The 20,565-nt window shown below is 41.3% G+C and overlaps 1 protein-coding gene across 2 annotated transcripts; it reads right to left on the bottom strand.

Moving 5' to 3' along the window:
- Window positions 1-488: 488 nt before the first annotated feature.
- On the bottom strand, window positions 489-19,102 carry UMOD (uromodulin). Of its 2 annotated transcripts, none has more exons than XM_072597975.1 (11): window positions 19,003-19,102; window positions 18,356-18,543; window positions 16,197-16,973; window positions 15,871-15,978; window positions 12,795-13,003; window positions 9,779-9,927; window positions 8,792-9,037; window positions 8,189-8,351; window positions 6,372-6,453; window positions 3,077-3,118; window positions 489-1,106 (listed from the first exon to the last, which is right to left on the bottom strand). In XM_072597975.1, the coding sequence occupies exons 2-11, from the start codon at window positions 18,435-18,437 to the stop codon at window positions 1,045-1,047; spliced, it is 1,920 nt and encodes a 639-aa protein (XP_072454076.1). In that variant the 5' UTR covers window positions 18,438-18,543; window positions 19,003-19,102; the 3' UTR covers window positions 489-1,044. The 2 variants fall into 2 exon arrangements, with proteins under 2 accessions (XP_072454076.1, XP_072454077.1); XM_072597976.1 differs by having other exon boundaries at window positions 16,197-16,970.
- Between the last annotated feature and the right edge of the window lie 1,463 nt (window positions 19,103-20,565).

The following is a 20,565-nucleotide window of genomic DNA, read 5'->3' as shown; positions in this document are numbered from 1 at the left end:
ATTCCAAAAATGATTGAGAAATGGAAAATGATGAAGGTGTCTAAGCCCCCCCCCCCCCCGCCCCAAGAAGAAAGCGAAGAGACAAAAGATAAAGTTAGAATCACTTGGGCAAGGAAGCAGAAGGGGATGTGTCTTGCCTCCATCTTCCTTCTTCCCACATATTCCCAAAATATTTTTATTTCATTTTAATTTAACATTTTATAGGAATGAGCCCCAGATGTTAGAGTCAAGGGCTTGGAGTCCAAGTCTTTGCTCTGCTCCTTACAAGTCATGTGATCTTAAGTATGTTCTTTAACTTTGCTGAACCTCAGTCTCCTCATATGGGAAAATGAGGCAGCAGGACCCTAGATCTAGAGGTGGAATGAACCTCCAAGACTACCTCGACCACTTAATTTTACATATTAGAAATAGATGAGAACCAGGGATGTACAGAAATACTTATCCAGAGTCACACAGGTAAGCATCAGAAGCAGAATTGAACCCAGGTCTCTGATTCCAAAGTCATCACTTTTATTGTGGTGTTGTGAGACGCAAATGAAATAAAGGATGAAAATGTAATTTATAAACTCTGAAATGATATACACATAGAAAGGATTATTTGTTGTTTCTCATCATGATTATTATATTATTGTTGAGATTTCCATCTCACAGATAAAGGCATTGAGACTCAGAGCATTGAGGGGACTGCAGAGACAGGGCTAACGTTTAGGTTTTCCTAATCCAGTGCTAGACGCTAGAAATCTCCCCTTGCAAACATCGTTGGAAGAGACTGCAGAAATTCTGTGGTGTGAGAAAATATGAGTTAAGGGTATGCATTTGAGGCATCCATTTAGAGGCACAAACCCTTTTAAAGCTCCATTATTAAAATGAAAAGAAAATAAAAGCGCAAATAATAGAGAGCACTGTCTTGCCACTATCTCCATGGCTGGTCTCTTCTTCGCTCTGCAGTGAATGAAGCACAGACCAAAGGTTTTTGACTCTGAAGCGTTCCTCATTGGCTACAGGCAGCAGCTGCTTGCAAACCTAGTGTTTCCCTCAGTAGGATCACTGGATTGCCAGAAGCGCAACGATTGGCATGGTCACACCCAGCCATGGTGTCAGGAACCCTGAAATGAAAGTGTGAAATACTCTGGGAGAAGTCCTCACAGTCAGTTCTCAATTGCCATGGGGCATACTTAGGGATTGGAGGGGGGAGGAGGGGAATAAATATTATAGGATGTTGCCATGACCAGTACTAAACACCTGAGGGGATTCACCACCCTATCACCTGTCCGCCACACAGATGCTGGGCATCAGAGAGACCAAGTAACTGGATGATCCACTGGACCATCCCCATTGTCAACATAGTTTTGGGGGGTTTCTTTGCATCCTTGGGTCAGGGCCTAATGTACACATCATGAATCCATAAAGTCTCAATTAATTGCTGACCAATAGACCTAAGGCATAGAAAGGGAAGAACTGAGAAATCTCATATTTAGCTTGACAGGGGTCACATTCTATCAGATCCATAATGTGGAAGCTTTTGAAAGGTGGTAGAAGCATTGGCTTTGTAATCAGAAGGTCTGAGATCACTATGTGACCTTGGACAAATCAATTAACCTTTCTGAACTCTGGTTTCCTCATGGGTAAAAAAGAGATAATATTCAGCATCACCAATCACTGAGGTAATGAAATGAAGTAATGTAATACATGCCAGGTGCTTTAGGGCAATGCTCCATAAAAGCAAGCCATTTTTTGTTTCTCCAAATCTTCCATTTCATTAGTTTCCTCAATTGTAATACGAGGATAATAGAAGAGTCTACTTCACAGTGTTCTTGTGAGGATCAAATGAGACAATATTTATAAATAAAAAACATTTAACACAGTGTTTGGTGCATAGTAGGCACTCTATAAATGCTTATTTCCTTCCTAGTGTAGAAAACTTCAGGAGAGGATACTCCCTCCACCAATGAAAATAGGCAGCGCTCTCTCTCTCTCTCTCTGTCTCTGTCTCTCTCTCTCTCTGTCTCTCTCTCTCTGTCTCTCTGTCTCTGTCTCTCTCTGTCTCTGTCTCTCTCTGTTTCTGTCTCTCTGTCTCTGTCTGTCTCTGTCTCTGTCTGTCTCTGTCTCTGTCTCTGTCTCTCTGTCTGTCTCTGTCTGTCTCTGTCTGTCTCTGACTCTCTCTCTCTCTCTCTCTCTCTCTCTCTCTCTCTCTCTCTCTCTCTCTCTCTCTCTCTCTCTCTCTCTCTCTCTCTCTCTCCAATTTATAATCTTATAGAATTGCCTAGACCAGGACTGCACAACCTGCAACCCTCCACAGCTTATGGCTTGGGCTGTTTTTGGCATGTCAAAGGACTTCAGACAGCAGGAAAAAAATGTAGAGGAAAACATCTTTTGCATGTAGAGGAAATCCTTTTGAGACGTTCAGTGACTTCCCCAGAGTCACACAGCGTGTCAGGCGTGAGACTTAAGTCCAGGATGTCCTAACTATTAGGCTGGTCCTTTATCCCCTGTGGATCTTTTGTCGTTATTATTAGGTGTTACTATGCAATTTGGTCTCTCACCTTAAGTGACCCGGGTTCCTATGGCTGTAGACACTTCAGAGTCAGACACAAGGAGCTATTGTACAAAGACTCTGGTTCCTCATTACCATTCTTCCTTTTAATATGCCCTGAGGGGCTATGATTTAATGCCAGTTAGCTAAGGCTGCAGGTAGAAAGAATCACAGAGATCCTAAGAAAATAGATTTGAAGCTGGAAGGGGAGGATCTTAGAGACAATTTAGTCCAAACTGCATGAAGAAACTAAGTTGAAAGGAGTGGACAGGTGGTGTTGTCTGTCCTTCATGCTCAAAGAGGACCAAAATGGCGTCATGATGACAGGGTCAATGTACAGTGTGTGTCTGGCTGGCTGTGGCTGATCAGACCAACATGAGCTTGGAAGACTCTACCGCAGGTCAGGCACACATTGTTCTTTTGACCATTTGGGAGTGAGATGTCTCTAAATTTCCACATCTCATATTTCTTCTGAGCTACCAAAAATTTCACTTTGTTCCTAGACTGATTGTGACCTAGATAAGCAAAGAGAAAACTACATACCTGTACAGCTAGGGCTGTTACTCAGTACACTGGCCTGATCATCTGTGGGTACAAAGAGATGCATTAGTCTCTTGAGTTGCCCTGGAGGATGCAAGACTAAGAAAAGGCTTGAATCAATAAATAAAAAGGGTTTTATAAGAGGGATTCCAACAGTTCTTGACAGTCACAGGGGATGCAAGAAGAGGAAGAGGGAAGGAGTTCAAAAAAACATCTTACATCTTTGTGATGATTTCAGGTTTATGTTCCTCAAAAGCTTCAGTTGATTCAAGATGGATATAATTCCGATTTTTACCCCCTTCCTGAAATGCTCTTCCCCCTTCCTCTCCACTTCTCTAATTCCTGACAAGTAGTGTTGTGTGGTGGTTAGTGTTGTGTAGTAGGTAGGAAGTCTGGGTCCCTGCCTCAGCTCTGTGAACTCAGTATCTTTGTGATCTTGGGCAACCTGCAACCACTCAGGGCTTCAACTTCCTCCTTTGTAGAATGAGATGGTTGTTCCTTAGGTCTCCCTCTACCCAACTTTTTTCCTCCAGTTCTATTGGTGTTTTTATAGGGTAAGCATTTACAGATTACATTTCATGAGAAGTTTCTAGTAACAAAGAAACATGTTAAAGTAAAATTAGGAATTCAGTGACTTCCTCTGAAAGTTTGTGCAACATTTCACATCTGAAGTACCCCTCCCAGCTCTCTATTTTTGAAAATAAACAGAAATCTCTTTATTTTCTTTCCTCTCCATCTCTCTATCCCATTGAAAAAGGGAAAAAAAGAAAATTTCTTATTGTAAATATTCATTGTCAAGCAAAACAAATTCCCCAAAGGGTTGCATGCAAATAGGTATGCATATGTAAGTGTATATTTGTAGATAATATATACACAGACTCATATAGCTATGCATACATACGTACAGATATACATACATCATTCTCATATATATCTCATATGAGGAATACATATATAGATCTACAATATATACATATATGTAAGTACCATATGTGCATGCATAGTTATAACATATACTTTCATGCATATATACATGTGTCTCATACATACACATATATGTTTCATGATGTAGTATATGTGTACATATATAGATACATTACACACATACATCTAATACTTATGTCTATGTTGTATATATTTATTATTGCTGTTCAGTCGTTTCAACCATGTCCAATTCTTTGTAACCCTATTGGGGGCATTCTTAGCAGAGATACTGGAATGGTTTGTCATTTTCTTGTCCAGTTCATTTTATAGATGAGGAAACTGAGGCAAACAGAATTTAGTGACTTGCCCAGAGTCACACAGCTAGTAAATGTCTGAGGTCAGATTTGAACTCATGAAAGTGAGTCTTCCTGACTCCAGACCTGGCACTCCGTTGACTGCACCACCAAACTGCCCTAATTTATAGATAGATAGATAGATAGATAGATAGATAGATAGATAGATAGATAGATAGATAGATAGATAATGAATGCATGTATGCATATATAGATATATACCTACATTTCTCTTTCTGATATATGCTTCATATGTATATACATAGATATATAATATGACATATAGATAGATATAATAATATGCAATATAATATAATGTACCAAATAAAATATAGAAACAGATATATTATATATTGCAAATATAATTATATTATATAAATTATACATAATATTACATAAATACATTATTATATAAATATAATATAGAAACAGATATATAGAAATATAATATGATACATATATATGTATAATAAGGTTATATGTATGTGCCATTCTGGACCCTAAATCCATCACCTTTTTGTAAGAGATAACGTTTTTCATATTACTCCTCAGGAATCAAGATTGGTCATGATCAGAGTTTTCAAAGTTGCTCATTTTTATGACTTAGTTTCCTTATCATCAAACTGCAGATTGTAACACTAGCACTGTTTACCATATGGGGTCCTTTTGAAGCTCAAATAAGATAATAAATGTATCTTTATTCATTTGTGGCCATAGATCATTATATAAATGAGCTATCATCACTATCATGTGTATCACCCATCCTACAACCACCCTAGATTCAAATACCACCTCTGCTACTTATTAATTATGTGATCTCTTGGTAAGTCACAGCCTCCTTGGTCCTCAGTTTCTTCAATTGTTAAGTAAAGAGGTTCAGCTAGATGACTTCTGAACTTTTTTCTAGCTCAATCTGAATACAGATATCTGGTCACTGGATTCAGATGGCTCTGGAGGAGAAGTGAGGCTGGTGACCTGCACAGCCCTCCCTCACTCAAAACAAAGTCAAGTGCAAGTCATGTCATTATTTCTCTGATGGCATGGTCTTCTTCAGCAATGAAGGACAAGTACAAAGCTCCATCTAATTCTATGATCATATGACTCTGGAGCCCCTTCCTTTACAAAGCCAACCCTGAACATTCTATACCATACTGATTTTTCCCTTCTCTCAACTTATTGTCTAGAGTAGACAATTTAGCATTAAATTGTATTCCTTATTGTATCATTCTCTAATTGTTTTATCTTCTTTATTCCGTATTTGATTGCAGGAGCCAGGTTTTCTATTTCTCTTCAACAAGCCCTCTTTCTCCGGTGCCTAGTTTTGTAAGGTATCCCATAAGCACCCAATAGGCTTGACTTGTTTTGGGTAATAAGGTTGGTCACTTGAATGGACAACTGAGGCAATGGAGCCTCTATATTGAGGCATCTTCAAAAGAGAACCAGAGAATATTTTTTACTTATTAACTAGACTGGAGGCAAGGAGAGGGATCATATTGTGGCTTCAATTCCCCTCCAACTCTAAGTATCCATAATTATTCATAATACTTAGAGATGGCAATCTGGTGTTTCCATTTCCTAGTACTATGGCTGGCCAGGACTCTGGTGCTCACCAAGTCTCCCTGCTCATTCTACCACCAAAGTTCACAACCAGCACAGTGAAATAGAGCTTCTTGCTTACAACGTGGTGGTTGAGGCAAGTTGTGTGTTTATTCTTCCTTAGATTTGTATAATACTTCCAGACTTCTAGAATTTGTGACTCAGTCCTTATGGTGTCAATACTTTCCTGACACTTGGGCAACAGTATCCAATGCGGATGCTAAAGAGGATCATTATTAATGGAGCAGCCCTATAAAATAAAAAGATATTGGGTCCCTCAACATCCAGAAATGCAGAGCCTTCTGATTATGAACAGAAAAAACATCATCTGTGTCCCTGGACTCTGATGTCTAAGTGACTTTATCCTATATTCCTTCTCCACTTCCTCCCCTACCAAGGACTTCATGAATGCAAGAGTCAATTACCTCTCCTAGTAATGGGTCCCAAGTTTAGAAGTTGATCTGGATTGATGGCATCTCCACTACGGTGTCTGGTCCCTGAGCAAGACTGTAGTGAAGAGAAAATGACAAAAGAAAACTCTTATTAGGTGAGATTCCATAACTGGATTGTTCCACATGGCATAATCCACAGCCCTTGACAATAATCTCCCATTGTGAAACTAAGGACCTCAGAAAAAAACACTCTTTCTAACTCTAGAGATGCAAAAGGCAGTTTTAAAATATGAAGAACACAAAGAAATGTGGGAAAATGTGAAGAAGTACAGATGGAAACTGTCAGAATTCAAAGAGCTTATATACCCAGATTATATAAAAATAATAGCAAAGAAATACAAGGCTAAAGAAGAAAAGATTAGGACTAACTATATGAACAGCAAAGACGTAACTCAAATGGATATATAATCTTATTGATCAGGATATTACACGCAACAATGCAGACCACAGTCAATTCTTACCAGTCCATCCTGTACTACTCATGTCTATGTCTTCCCCTAAATTCATGATAGCAGCACCTCAATATGCTGAGAACCTTCCTCACTTTCTGTGGAGGATAGCAATGAAGTCCAACAAATTATTGTTATTTTCTTGTTGAAGTCTGGGCCAGTGAAGCACAAGCTCTGGTGAATCCTGGCTAGCTAGATAAGCTTTGACTATGGGTCTGTTGATAGATTGTATGTCTGCAGTCCAAGGGTCAGGATTTTCCCTAGCTTGACTGAAGGGTAGTTAATTTTTTGGCCACAGCAACTCTCAGAGACTGTATTTTGTTATAGAGGGATTACAATCTGTGTCACAGCGGAGAGAGCACCAACACTAACAAAAATAACAGATACATGACATCCCCAAATAAGAAATTCTTGGAACAGAAGTTGCATTGGCTTCTAGAGGGGTCATCCTTGATTGCTTCCTACCACATGTGAATCAGGGTAAAATGGCTGGCATTTTGAATCCTCCACCTGCTTGCAGAGCCAAAAGGGTTAATAACTCAATGGATGTTTAAAATAGAGAGACCTCTTTCTGAGCTTCCTCTTTCTGGCTACAAATTGTGTCAGGACTATTTCTAGTTGCTTTCAGTTACCCTTGCTGTACTATTTCATTAAAATTTAAATAAGCATTTTTCTTTCAAGTCAGCTAGAAATAGGAACTAAGAGTTTTAAAAGTGATTTTGTGTTTTATCATGTCTTTTTTTTGCTCTTGTTGATGGTTACTAAATAAATTATAAGATATAATAAAAGAGTCAATGCTGCATACAAGGTCAGACCTTGTCCAAATTTCCACTAACCCCATTGTACTTCTTAAGTGATCCTGCTTTTCTGCCTTGTCACAACAATCCTCTCCTCCCATTCCCCATATTCTTAGATCAGGGGCTCTTAACCTGCCAGCTGTAAACTTGATTTTTGTTTTCACTTTTTTAAAGATTTTAATAAAAATATTTTAATATTCGTGGTTTCCTTTGCAACCCTATAGATTTTATTTTATGCATTTAAAAATATTATTCTGAGAAAGGATTCATAGATTTCACCAGGGGGTCTAAAAACAACAATAAAAAGGTTAAAAATCCCTGCCTTAAATTAAGAGAATAGAAGCAAAGATACCCAGAACTCCCCTATCTAAAACACAAATCCCTGAATCTTCATGAGTAAGGGCATAGAGAGAAGAGTACAGTACATTTGTCTTTTCTCCATTGCTTTATCTCTTTTGGGCCCAAGGACATGGGAAAATGTGAATCTGCTGTTGACTGAGGTGGAAAGGTTAGGTTAGGAGGAAGATGAGGAGGGTCAACTTACAGGTTTGCACTGCTCATTCCTGGTGTCACAGAGAGACACTTCACAATGAAGGTAGACTAGGTCATGGTTCCCAGCAAACCTGAACATCTGGACCGAAAATCGACCTTGGGAGGATATCCCATTCTCTGGCACCTGAATAGTTGGGTCCTGAGTGCGTGGACATCTGTAAAAGATGTGTTCACATGGCTCTCTTCCCCAGGAGGGACTCAATATTGAGAATTAAAATGGAATCTTAGTGGACCAGTAGAATATTGGACATGTTAGAGATCTAGAGTGGTCTCAGTCAAAAAAGGGGAATAACAAGAAGTAGTTGCTAGGGAAAGAGCAAGGGAGGGAGATCCTTACCTTCCTACCAGAAAAGAAGTGAGTTGAGTGTCATTAACATTGTGGCATCACTGGGTATCTAGGAATATTCCCTGGTTTCCCCTGGGACTCAGAGGTCATCAAGAGTAGAAGGGTCTTACTTCCCTTCTGTCTGGCTCTTGTCCTTCTCCCCACTCCACAATACTACTTGGCTATCCCATGCTCCCTTCTCATTTTCTGCTCCTCCCTCCTCCCACCTGAGACCCCAAACTGCACACTTTCCTAAGGATAGTTGACTACCTGTCTCTTATGATGAAGTATTTCAAGGGGTCCATGGCATCACTGCTGGGGGTGGCATAGCAATTCTTCATCAGTAGAACAAACTGGGACAAATCTCCCCTTTCCAATATGGTGCCCACATAGAGTATGGCCTCAGTGGAGAGGGCAACAGAAGAGCCTTCAAAGGGCAGTGTGTAGGTTGGGCTTCTGAACAGAGCCATCCTCACTATAAACATTCCTGTCCCACCAACACTGATGTTCAGGGAACTGTAGCAGGAGAGAACATATGATGTCAGAGGCTGTGTCACAGGACTGTGGGGTTAATGTGGTGGGGTAGGAAGAGCACTGGGGATCAAACCAAAAGACCTGGACTTCTTAGTGATGTCATCCTAGACAAGTCACTTAACCTCACTAGGCCTTACCTCATTTTCCTCATCTGTAATATGACAGGATTGGACTAGATGACCTCTAACATCTCTTCCAGCTATAAAGACTAAGCTTCTTGGTCAAGATTTGGCTTTGAATACCATCTCTGATGGGAACCACTATGTGACCTTCACCAACTCACTTGACCTTCTTGGGTCCAGTTTCTTCATCTTTAAAACATGAAGAGATCGTACTAAGAAGAAATTTTAGGTCCTTTTCAGGGTTACAGTACTGGGATTTGAGTAACATGTGCAAAATAGGCTCAATGTTCCTATCCCACAGACTGCTGAATATTCTCAAAACCAGCAGGAAGGACAGGTCTCTGCAGAGAAAAGCCATGTTCTCTTCCCTAAGCTGCTAGGTGGCACAGTGGTTAGAATGATGGACTTGCAGTCAGAAGGACCTGAGTTCAAATCTCCCCTCAGAATATTAAGGAGCTGTGTGACCTTGGACAAGTCATTCATGCCTCAGTTTCCTCTCTGTGAAATTTTGATAATTATGGCACTTACCTCACAGGGTTATATTAAGACAGAGGAGGGCTGTGCAAACCTCCAAGTATTCTATAGATACAGGCTACCGTACCTGATAAGTGGTTGGGCTGCTGTTTGGAGGCTGACTTCCATGTCCAGAGGGTAGGCACACTCAAAGTTGATGTTGATGTTGGTATCCCGGATGATGATTTCATCAGACAAGTAGAGAGTGTTGCTATAGATGGCATGGGTTTGGTTTTTCTGGATGAAGGGAACAGAGAGAAAAGGCCACTAGACTATGGTGGCTGTGTAGGCTAGCCCTAGGGAAACTATGAAGTCAGTGAAGTTCATCTTTGCTGTCTTCCCTTCATTCCTTTCCTGGACTCCAGCTTCTAGGATACCTGCCCCTGTATCAGAAGATCATAGGATTGAGAGTTTTAAAAGTTTCAACCCCTTTCATTTTGCATATGAGAAACTTAAGTCAAGGGCCATGAAGCGATTTGTCCAAGGTCTCTTAGACAGAAAGTGAGACGAACCTGGATTTGAACTGAAAGTCCCTGACTTCAAATTCAAATTCAGGGCTTTTTCTACCATGCCATGCTCTCCCTCCCTTCTCCCAAGGCTTCTGCCCCCTTCCAGATGTTCAGAATCAGATATTAAAATGTAACAGTCAAATCTGTAACATTTTCCAGGGGTATTCCATTTCAAGATTGGACTCTGGAACGTGGAAAAGCCTTTAAGATAAAAAGGAATAAAACATTAGATGGTGTAATTTCAGGCACCAGGTTAGTAAAGGCAAAGATACTTTGCTGCAATGAGCCTTCTCGTTTCAACTCGTGTCATGAATCGAGGCCCTCTCTGTCTTCTCTGCTCTCACGTGTACATGGGCAGCTGAGTGGCACAGTGCATAGAGGACATGGCCTGGAGTCAGGAAGATCTGAATTCAAATCTTGCCTCAGATACTTACTGTGTGATGCTGGGCAAGTCATTTAACCTCTGTTTGCCTCAGTTTCCTCATCTGTAAAATGAGGATAATAATAGCACCTATCTCCCAGAGTTGTTGTGAGGATCAAATGAGATAATAACTGTAAAACACTTAGCACAGTACCTGATTATATAAATGCTCTATAAATATTAGCTGTTACTATTACATAAGGCCAAACCTGGTTCTATGCAGTAACGTTCTCTGAAGTTGGATTTTTCAGAGAAGATCTGATCTAGTCCACTGCCTCCAGCAACTCCCCATGGAATGATCTTGGAAGCTTGATGTGGATTATTAATCTTCCTATTTCTAGGTTCAAAACTCAACTCGGACTCTCACTGCGTAATTATATACAAATCACCTTCATAAAGCCTCAGTTCCTCATCTGTAAAATGGTGGTAATAATACTTTCATTGCCTGCCTCTCCAGGATATTGTGAAAAATATGCTTTGCAAAACTCAAAATCCTTTAAGAAATGTGATTTTTCATGGCTAATATGGAAATGTTTTGCTTGACTACACATGTATAATGTATATCAAATTGCTTGCCTTATCAAGGCAGGGGGAAGAGAGAGAGGGAGAGAGAAAATATGGAACTCAGAATTTTTTAAAATGTTATTACATATAGTTGAGAAAAATAAAATAAAAATTAAACGTAAAAAAATAAATATAAGTTGTCCATTATCTTTGTTGTTTTTATTAGCCCTGATCTGTTTCCTGTATGACCCTTCATACAAGAAACTTCAAATCATCTTTTTTGTGGCTAGGCTGCCAGTTAACTTCTTAACAGGAACTTTGATTTTCAAGGAAACAAAAATGTCCTTAAATCGCTCAGGGCTAATCTTTCATATAAGAACAGCAGGTAGACATTCCAGTAACATGGTTTTGGGGGAAACAACAAAGCCTTCCTCTATCCCAGAACACCATTGTTATCATACCTGGAATTTCACTATTAGAATAATTTCTCTGAGTTAAGCACTATTGTCATCTGCAGAGAAGTGACACATTAAGCCATCTCCAATTTGGACCAGATGCCCTCTAAACTCTCTTCCCACTTTAGAGTGCTAAGAGATTATGTTCCAGTGCAAGAACTGACTAAGTGGGAAGGGGACACAGAATGGGAAAGTTTGGATGGAGGAGAGAGGAAGGGAGGGATCCAGAACACAAGGCACTATTTATGTGGGTCATCCAATTAGGAGGAAATAAGAAAGGAAGGAGGGCATGTTTGGGGAAGACAGTATAGAATGAAATCACTAGGCAGAAGGAGGTGGTAACATTAAAGGTGGGGGCTGGAGGAGAGTAAACATAAGCTAGACAGTGTTACTGGGATAAGACCTGATTCCTGCACCCAGTGATGTTGCAACAGCATAACTGATTAGGCTTGATAAAGTCCCAGGGAAAAATCCAGGTGTGTGAAGTCAGATATGTGGAGTTTTCTGGCGTACAGAAGCCAAGACAAATCATACTGTGTGACCTCCTCCAAATACTGTCCCACCAATAGTTTTAAGTGGTCTAGAATGAAACTTGAAAGAGAAAATAAGTCACTAAGAGAAGTCCTGAAACATATATGAGAAGGGAAAGGGGATTTGCCAAGATGGGGGGCGGGGGGGGAAGGAAGGAAAATAAGGTACAGATTTGAGGAGAAATAGATAGATGTGTGTATGTGTGTGTGTGTGTGTGTGTGTGTGTGTGTGTGTACAAAACTCAGATCATTAAACAGGACAGCTAGATGGCACAGTGAATAGAGTATGAGGCCTGGAGTCAGGAAAACTTATCTTCATAGGTTCAAATCTGGCCTCAGACACTTACTAGCTGTGCAAACCTGGGCAAGTCATTTTAACCCTATTTGCTTCAGTTTCTCATCTGTAAAATGATCTGGAGAAGGAAATAATAAACCACTCCAGTATCTCTGCCAAGGAACCCCAAATAGGGTCACAGAGAGTTTAATATGACTGAAAAACAACTTACCAGGTCATTAAAATCAATTGTGAGAGCCATTACCTTTTCCCAGTTGGTCTGCCACCTGACTCCCTGAGTTATTGCCCAGTAACCTGGTCCCCATAGTAAGGGACCACAACTGCTTCAGCCCACCCCACTCCAGATTGTAACCTCAAACCTTAGCCTTGGGAGGTTTCTACCCCACCTACCACTAGTGTGGTTCCACATGGCCCATTCCGAGCTGGTGTTATCACTGACACCCAGCTCTGGTTGTCCTTCTCTTCAAAGCCAGTACAGGAGCTATCTTTCAAATATGTAAATATCTGCTCAAAGCCCAAATTTTCCAGCAGGCACTTATTCAAAGACACCTTGATGTGACTGGCCTCACAAAACAGATCAGGCTTCAGGCTTGCGATATCTGAAAGAACCAATGAAGTACAGAACAACAGAATTCTAGAAGCTTAGTTGGATAGAAACTTTAGAAGTCAATTGTGTTTGTCCTTAGTTCTCGAAGAGGACCATGACATCAAGATGATGACATGACTTGCAGCTGACTTTGATTTGAGTGAGGGAGGGCTGTGCAAGGTCACCAACCTCACCTTCTTCTCCTGAGCCATCTGGGTCCAGTGGCCTGCTATTCATCAGGATGACTAGAGATGGCCCAGGATGCAATGGGAGACCCTCACCCTTTCAGGCTAAGGTCTCATCACATTCTCACCTTGAGTGAGATATACCCATTCAATGAATAGGCTTCTTTAAGTTACTCAAGAGATGGCCCCTTTAATAAAAAATTCAGACTTGGAGGGGAAGACCCTCAGGGTTCCTGGGTAAAAGAGAAACAATTACTATTTAATTATTAATATGTAATAACTAAAAGAACTAACTAAATAGAAGTCAGTCAGTTAATAAACATTTATTAAACATCTACTATGTTCCAGGCCTGATGCTAAGCACTGAGGATACAAAGGAAGGTAAAAGATAGTCCCTGTTCTCAGGGAGTTTGTAGTTTAAGGAGACAACATATAAAGAAGAATGTGTTCAGATAAACTGTATGTGAGATAAATAGGAAATAATCCACAGGAGGAAGACAAAATTAGGAGGGATTAGGAAAGGTAGGATTTTAGAAGAAACTTGAAGGTCACGGAGTATAGCCCCAACTTGGAATTTCACTCAGCACCTGGGGTTTTCTCATCCTGGAACATCCCTCTTCTATCCTGGTCCCCTTCTCTCATTGGGAAGTTCCTTCTGCGGGGCTCTCTTTTGGGGAGAAGCTCAGGTTGATCAGATTTCATTCACCTCCCAGATTTGCTTGTGACTTTCTGGACTTTTCCACCACACCCTATGCAGGTACCTTCCCTCCCTCTCCACCCCTCTTTATCAGCTCCCTTTCATGCATTACCTTCTTCTAAAAGCTCCTTGATGGCAAGAACTATCTTTTTACTTGTATTTGCAACCCTAGTGCTTAGCGTTAGAAAATAGTAGGTGCTTAATAAATGTTTGTTGTCCTACATTACCCTACCTGAGACGTGAGTCCCCACCAGTCACAGGGAAATCATTCTCTCACAAGGCAGTTTGCTGCATTATTGGACACCTCTAATTGAGCTAAAATGTCTTTTGTAACTTCCATGCATTGATCCTAGCTCTGATTTCTTGACCCAAAATAAAACATTTTAACTCCTTTCCACACAATACAAGATTTTAGCTCAGATATCCTGTGTTCCAGGCCAGGATCTTTCTACTCGATGGAAATCTGAATGTTAGGATCCTTATAATCTAAATAGCTAGCTCAAGTACTGAGCTCTCTCTAAATCACCAGGATTCTGGCCAAACTCTTATTGATTAGCACCCGAAAACATTTCTCTTATACCTGCAAGCTGTTCTGTGTGGACTCCGCTAGGGGCTTAGGATATGCCTATATGGCAAGCAAGCTGTGACTGAGTGGGAGTAGTATGGCAACCAATCACTAATAAACCTTTATTAAGCACCTCCCAGCATTGGGCTAAGTTCTGGCGAAAGACAGTTGGTACCCTCAAGGGGCCTAGAACCTAATAGGGAAACAACACTCAAATGAATATATACAAAGCAAGTTAATATATATAAATATATGTATATGTATGTACATATATTAGCTTGCTTTGTATGTATTCATTCATATATATAATATAATCATTCATATGTATAATGTTCAGATAAGCTGTACATGAGATAAATAAGAAATAACGAATGGGGGAGAACATGGAATTAAGGGGTTGGGGAAGGCTTTTAGTTGGAAAGCACGTGTGACTAAGCATCCTGTAGCTCACATCCATGGACAACTTGCTGCTGAAAACATTTTAGCCTAGAGTTCCCCTTTTGCCTTAAACTACTGACTCACAGAAATCCACATGAATCTCAATGGGTACGTTATTCCATGGGCCTGGTTGATTTATTGGTTTATCTTCTTTCTTAGGCTTCAAAGAGGGCATATGTATGCACCAGTGGGGAAGGAGGTATCCTTGTAAGACTTTCTCCTGAGTAGAAGGAATTCTGCATCAGGCGGGAAGAAACCTGGATTCTCATTTTAGCTTTGCTATTAACTAGTTATCTTACCTTGGGCAAGTCATTTATTTCATTTCTCTGAACCACCCTCTCTTCATTATTTCTCCCTCATTAGACTGTGAGCTTGGGACTTGAGAGCAGGGACTGCTTTTTTTGTTTTGTTTTAACCTCTTTGTACCCTTCCTGCTTGCTTAGTGCAGTGCCTGACACATAGAAGATGCCCAATAAATGCTATTGACCTTTCTCATAAATGGAAAGGGCTATATGAGATGATCTCTAAGGTCCAGTTCCCATTTAAGCTCTATGATTCTATGACCTCCAAGGTCCCTTTTAGAACAAAATTTCTGTTTAAGGAGGCAGTATGGTACAGGGAAAGAACATTGCTGAATCTAAAGTCAGAGGTTGGGTTTCAAATCCTGCCTCTGACATTCAGTATCTCTGTATTCCTGGATAAGTCATTTAACCTCATTCCTCATCTGTAAAATAAGAGGTTTGGCTTAGATGTCCTCTGAGGTCCCTTCTGGCTCTGAATCTAGGATATAATCATCTTGGGTCATATATTAATCATATATAATACTGAGATGGACCATAAATTTCTCCTTTGAACACGTATACGAATACACACATGTGCACGTACACATGCACACACACACACACACACACACACACACACACACACACACACACACTCTTTATCTATTGTCCTTGTTTGGGCCAGTGCAACCCCTCCCCTCCCAAGGAACTTACCAGTAATATCTGAGATCTGTTTGCATTGGCAGGTCCAGTTTCCATTCACTGCCTTGCAATCCTCATCTAAGCCACAGGCATTACAGGTCCCTTCCACAGAGCTTGGGTCTGTAGGTTCACATGAACAGACAAACAGATAAAAGTCTAGTGAACTCACAGTCTATGTTATTCATGGTGTTGGAGTGGGCAGTGGGACAGTGTAAGGAGGCCCCCTGAAGGTTTATCCCTTTGAGGTCTCCAGGTCTCAAGAAAGAGGACTCCAAGTAAACCATCCCTTACCCAATCCTTCATTCCCTACCCTAAGCAGATACCACGTGCCTCCTCACCTGTACAGTAGGCCAAGTTGCATTCTGGTGGAGAGCTCAGATTGTAGACATAGAATCCACCACTACAAGCCTTCACCTGCACCTCAGACTCCCAGAGGCAACAGTTGTCACTCCAGTGGGCACAGGCAGTCCGGTTGACAATGCCCTCATCGCTGGATGGGTGGATTCCATTTAGCCACATTGGAGCAGCGGTGTTGCACCTACTAATTGGGACACACATCTCTGGTATACGCACACCTCCCCTGCCCACAAAACGGTACCAACCTTGCATCAGGTTGTCACAATAATAGCCAGCCCTGTAAGTGGTGCTTCTCCAATACTCATCCAGCAGAGTGTATTCCTGGCATGGATCAACACAGATCCGGTTCCCATCAGAATCGGCAATGCAGTCTAAGCCAGGCCCGCAGGAGCCGGGGGAGCAGTGACATTGATGTCCATCCCCGGAGTAGCCAGGAAGACAGACACAGGAGTAGCTGCCAGGAGAGTTATTGCAGATGGCCAGAGGATGGCAGCTCAAGTTCTGGTCCCTGCATTCATCTACGTCTTCACAGCCATTCTCAGGGGTCAGCTGGAAGCCGTCAGGACAGCGGCAGTAGTAAGAGCCAACAGTGTTCACACAGATGCTAGCTGAGCAGTTGTGGCCTCCCAGAAAGGCACATTCATCCACATCTGAGCAGATGAAGCCATCCCCAGTGAAGCCATCCAGGCAGGAGCAGATCACAGAACCGTTGGTCTCTGCACAGAGTGCATTGATGTGGCACTTGGAACAGCTCTCTGCTGAAAGAGAAGAACAGGATCAGATAGAAGGATCCAGGACCAAACCTTCAAGATAAAAGTAGCCCAAACCAAGCCAGTTAGAGAAAATATCATAGCATTATACAGCTGGAAAATGACTCATAATTCTTCTTGTGCAAATCCCCATTTTACAGATGAACAGTGAGGCCCAGAAGGATAGAGTGATGCCTCAGTGTTGCATAGTTAGTGGTATTGCTGAGATTGGAACTCATTTCCTGACTCTAAATCCAAGGTTCTCTCCAGCATAGATCATGGAATTCCAGACACTACAACATTCCATGACCAGTCAAGAACAGTGTTCACTACATCATTAGCTTCTTTTCAGGAGAACATTATGGGAAGGAAGTGAAAGCATATGCACTTTGTGTTGGCACCAGCAGGGCAAATGGAGTATGCATCATATGCAGATGGAACAAGCAAGAAATAAATAGCTTGCGTGCTGTGTCTTGAAAGGGTTCTAGAAAGTCTCTTCCACACACTTCCCTCAAGAAGAAAACAATGCTTTGCCCCATTAGAGCAAAGAAGTAGAGTATGAAACTCTGAATCCAGAGCAGGAAAATCTGAGGTGGAGGCCTGGCTCTTCCATTAAGTAGCTGGATGAGTTATTTCAATGAACTCTACCTCTTGCCTCTTCTACAAAAGTCAGAGTAGGAAATAGAGGACTTCAAGGCTTCTCTAAACAAAAATGATTCTTTGATTCCAAGTATCTAGTTTAGAATAAAGAACCTGTGAATTCTGGCTGGCATCTAGCACCCTCTCATTTTCCCGCAGTGGAAATAACAATCACAGCTAACATTTTCACAGTATTTTAAGGTTTGCAAAGCACTTTATGTCATATAATTTGGGTCTCACAACAATCCTGCGGGGTAAGCTCTATTATTATCTCCATTCTTCAGATAAACAAACTGAGGCTGAGAAAAGTTAAGAGATTTGGCCAAGGTCACACAGTTAAGTAAGTATCTGAGGCAGAATTTGAACTCACCATCTTCCTGACTTCAAGGACAGCAGCCTTCTCTCTACAGTACCACCCAGATTCCTAGAGAAGTTCTATCTGGAGAAGATGTGGCCTCAGACACTTACTAGCTGTGTGAACTAGGGCAAGCTCTTTAACTTTTCTGAGCCTCAGTTTCCTCAACTGTAGAATGGAGACAAAAATAGTATTTAATTTACAGGATTGTCTTGAGAATCAAATGAGATGATATTCTTAAGGTGTTTTGTACAGTGCCTAGCACAAAGTAGATACTTTTGAAAAGCTAGTTATTATTATTAATTATTATTATTAATCAGAACCAGAGGCAGCACCTGGAGAGGTGCCTGGAGGAAGTGGGCAAGGACAGATAGAGTGATCCAAGACCCCCACTTACTCTCTGCAGAACCATCAGCAGTTACTGGGCTCCAGTGTTGAAAAGCTGCCACCAGCAGAATCAAACAGAAAAACTGTGACATCCTTCACACCAGCTTTTCTGTCACTGCTGTCCTGCCTAGAGACAAGGGGCTAAAATAGTTGCCCCTTTGGGATTTCTTCCAGGCCTGATTTCTGTGACCCTTCAACCTGCACAAGGGAAGGAACAATTATTGTGATTCATTTTATCTCTACCACAACCTCCAGGCTCACCCTTTGACCCCAAACTGTCCACAATAAGTCAAAATAGATCCACCTTTTAAATGAGGAAGCAGCAGGTCTTTGGAGAATGCAGGTCTGACTAATTCTTTGAAACATCATACTCATTGTTCAGGTCTTTATCATGGAAAAACACCTGGCTTTCCACAGTACCAACTTTGTTTCCCTTCACTGGCAAAGTGAGCTCATTTCTCCCCACCTCCACATCCCCACATCCCCTAACACCTACCCATTTTTGTTGTTATAGATCTTTGGAGCAAGCAATTTAGAATGGGAACCATGGGTAACAGACTAAGGCCCATAGAGGAACCTACTAATTTCAGGGAGAGGCCCTGGATGGATGGAGATAAGGGAGATGCTGTCCTGGGTACTGACTGAAATCCATCTTACCTGAGATTGAACTGAAGAGTAACTCAGTTCCCAAGCATTTTCCCTATATCTATCTATATATAACACCAATAGGCCAGAAGGCCACACCTCCTCTCAGTTTGTTCCTTGGGACTTGGGTTTGCTTCAATTGGGGGCGTTTCACACTTTGTTTTCCTTTTCTCACCAAGCTGACTTTCTTCATTTGCTATAACCTGAAGTAAATTAACATGTAGGGTGTTATGTCCTTGTCTGGAAATAAAAGGGTCTTGACTTTGTAACTTTGAGCAGCAAGTGATTGCTGTTAGAGATTAACCAAGGAGGCAGTGCCCAGTGTACTGGCCATCCTCTCTCAGTCATCAACAAGGGCATAATGGGCACAGTACCCGAACCCCTCATGTAGCCCCAAGGCATGAGCAGGTGAGCTTTGAACGTGCTTTGAATATAAACCACTCTGGTACCTGGTGTTCTGGCTAAACTGAGCAAGTTCCAGAGCTGGAGGCTGTTTCTGTGCTTCTATAAAAAGTGGTGGACCCAGACTATGGTGACTTGCCCATGGTACCTTGTAGCTGGCAGCTGGGGCTGGCTTTTCCCAGAATGCTCATTCTCCTCATCACATTGCCCCTGAGATGACTTCCACCCCCTATTAGTTCCACATCATAACATCTAAGGTGCCAGGAACACTCAAAAATGATCACAGGTTCCAGTAGGCAAGAATGGTTCTGCCACTCATCCAGTCTTCCATCAGCTGCAGAGATCGCTGATGTCTTAGGAGGCTGCCTGTCATGGAGTTATCCCAGCCAAGAAGCAGTCAACTAACAGGAGTCAATGTAAAAGACAATATGTGATGAATAAGATTAACCAGGAGGCTTCACTGTGAGAACAATGCCCAAGTAGAGGCTAGGGCTCCAGAAGGAGGTGTTCCCCACCTCTAAGAACTATCCCAAATTTTTTTTTAAAAGGTTACTGTGTTGGATTTTGCAATGCTTAAGAGAAAGATTTTCCTTCCTTTTAAGCTCCAAGGTCATAGAACCATGAGAGCATAGACTTAGAGCTGGAAGAATCTTTGAGCCCTTGAAATTTGTTTTCATTTTATACACAAGAAAACCAAGGCAGACAAGGGATAAATTGATCCAGGGATTAAAACTAGACCAGGGATCACATAGTTAGCGTTTGAGGTGGGATTTGAACTCAGACTTTTCTGACTACACTGTTCTGTTCACTGCACCACCAGTGGCAGTAATAAAAACCTTTTCTTGTGAAATAACGTGTAGCAAAGACAGATTTGACAACATAGGCTCAAGAAAACAACCAGTCAGCTGAATCATTTGTCAGGAAAGCAGAAGAGACAGAAGCAACTGCTTCAATGAAGATCATATAATCATGGATTTCAGGCAAAAGGCATTGAGGTCCAAACTTCTCCTTTTGTAAAGGAGAAAGTGAGGTCTTCCAGAGAGGCTAAATGACTTGTCTAAAGTCACAAAGGTCAGTAGATGTCAGAGGTAGGATTTGAACCCGGATCAGATTAATTTGATCATAGAAAGATAATTTACAATGAATATTTGACATACATATTTTTAATAAAAA

The sequence above is a fragment of the Notamacropus eugenii genome, chromosome 3 (genome assembly GCF_028372415.1).
Source record: "Notamacropus eugenii isolate mMacEug1 chromosome 3, mMacEug1.pri_v2, whole genome shotgun sequence".
Lineage (NCBI taxonomy): Eukaryota > Metazoa > Chordata > Mammalia > Diprotodontia > Macropodidae > Notamacropus > Notamacropus eugenii.
This window is presented reverse-complemented; position numbering and strand designations above follow the sequence as displayed.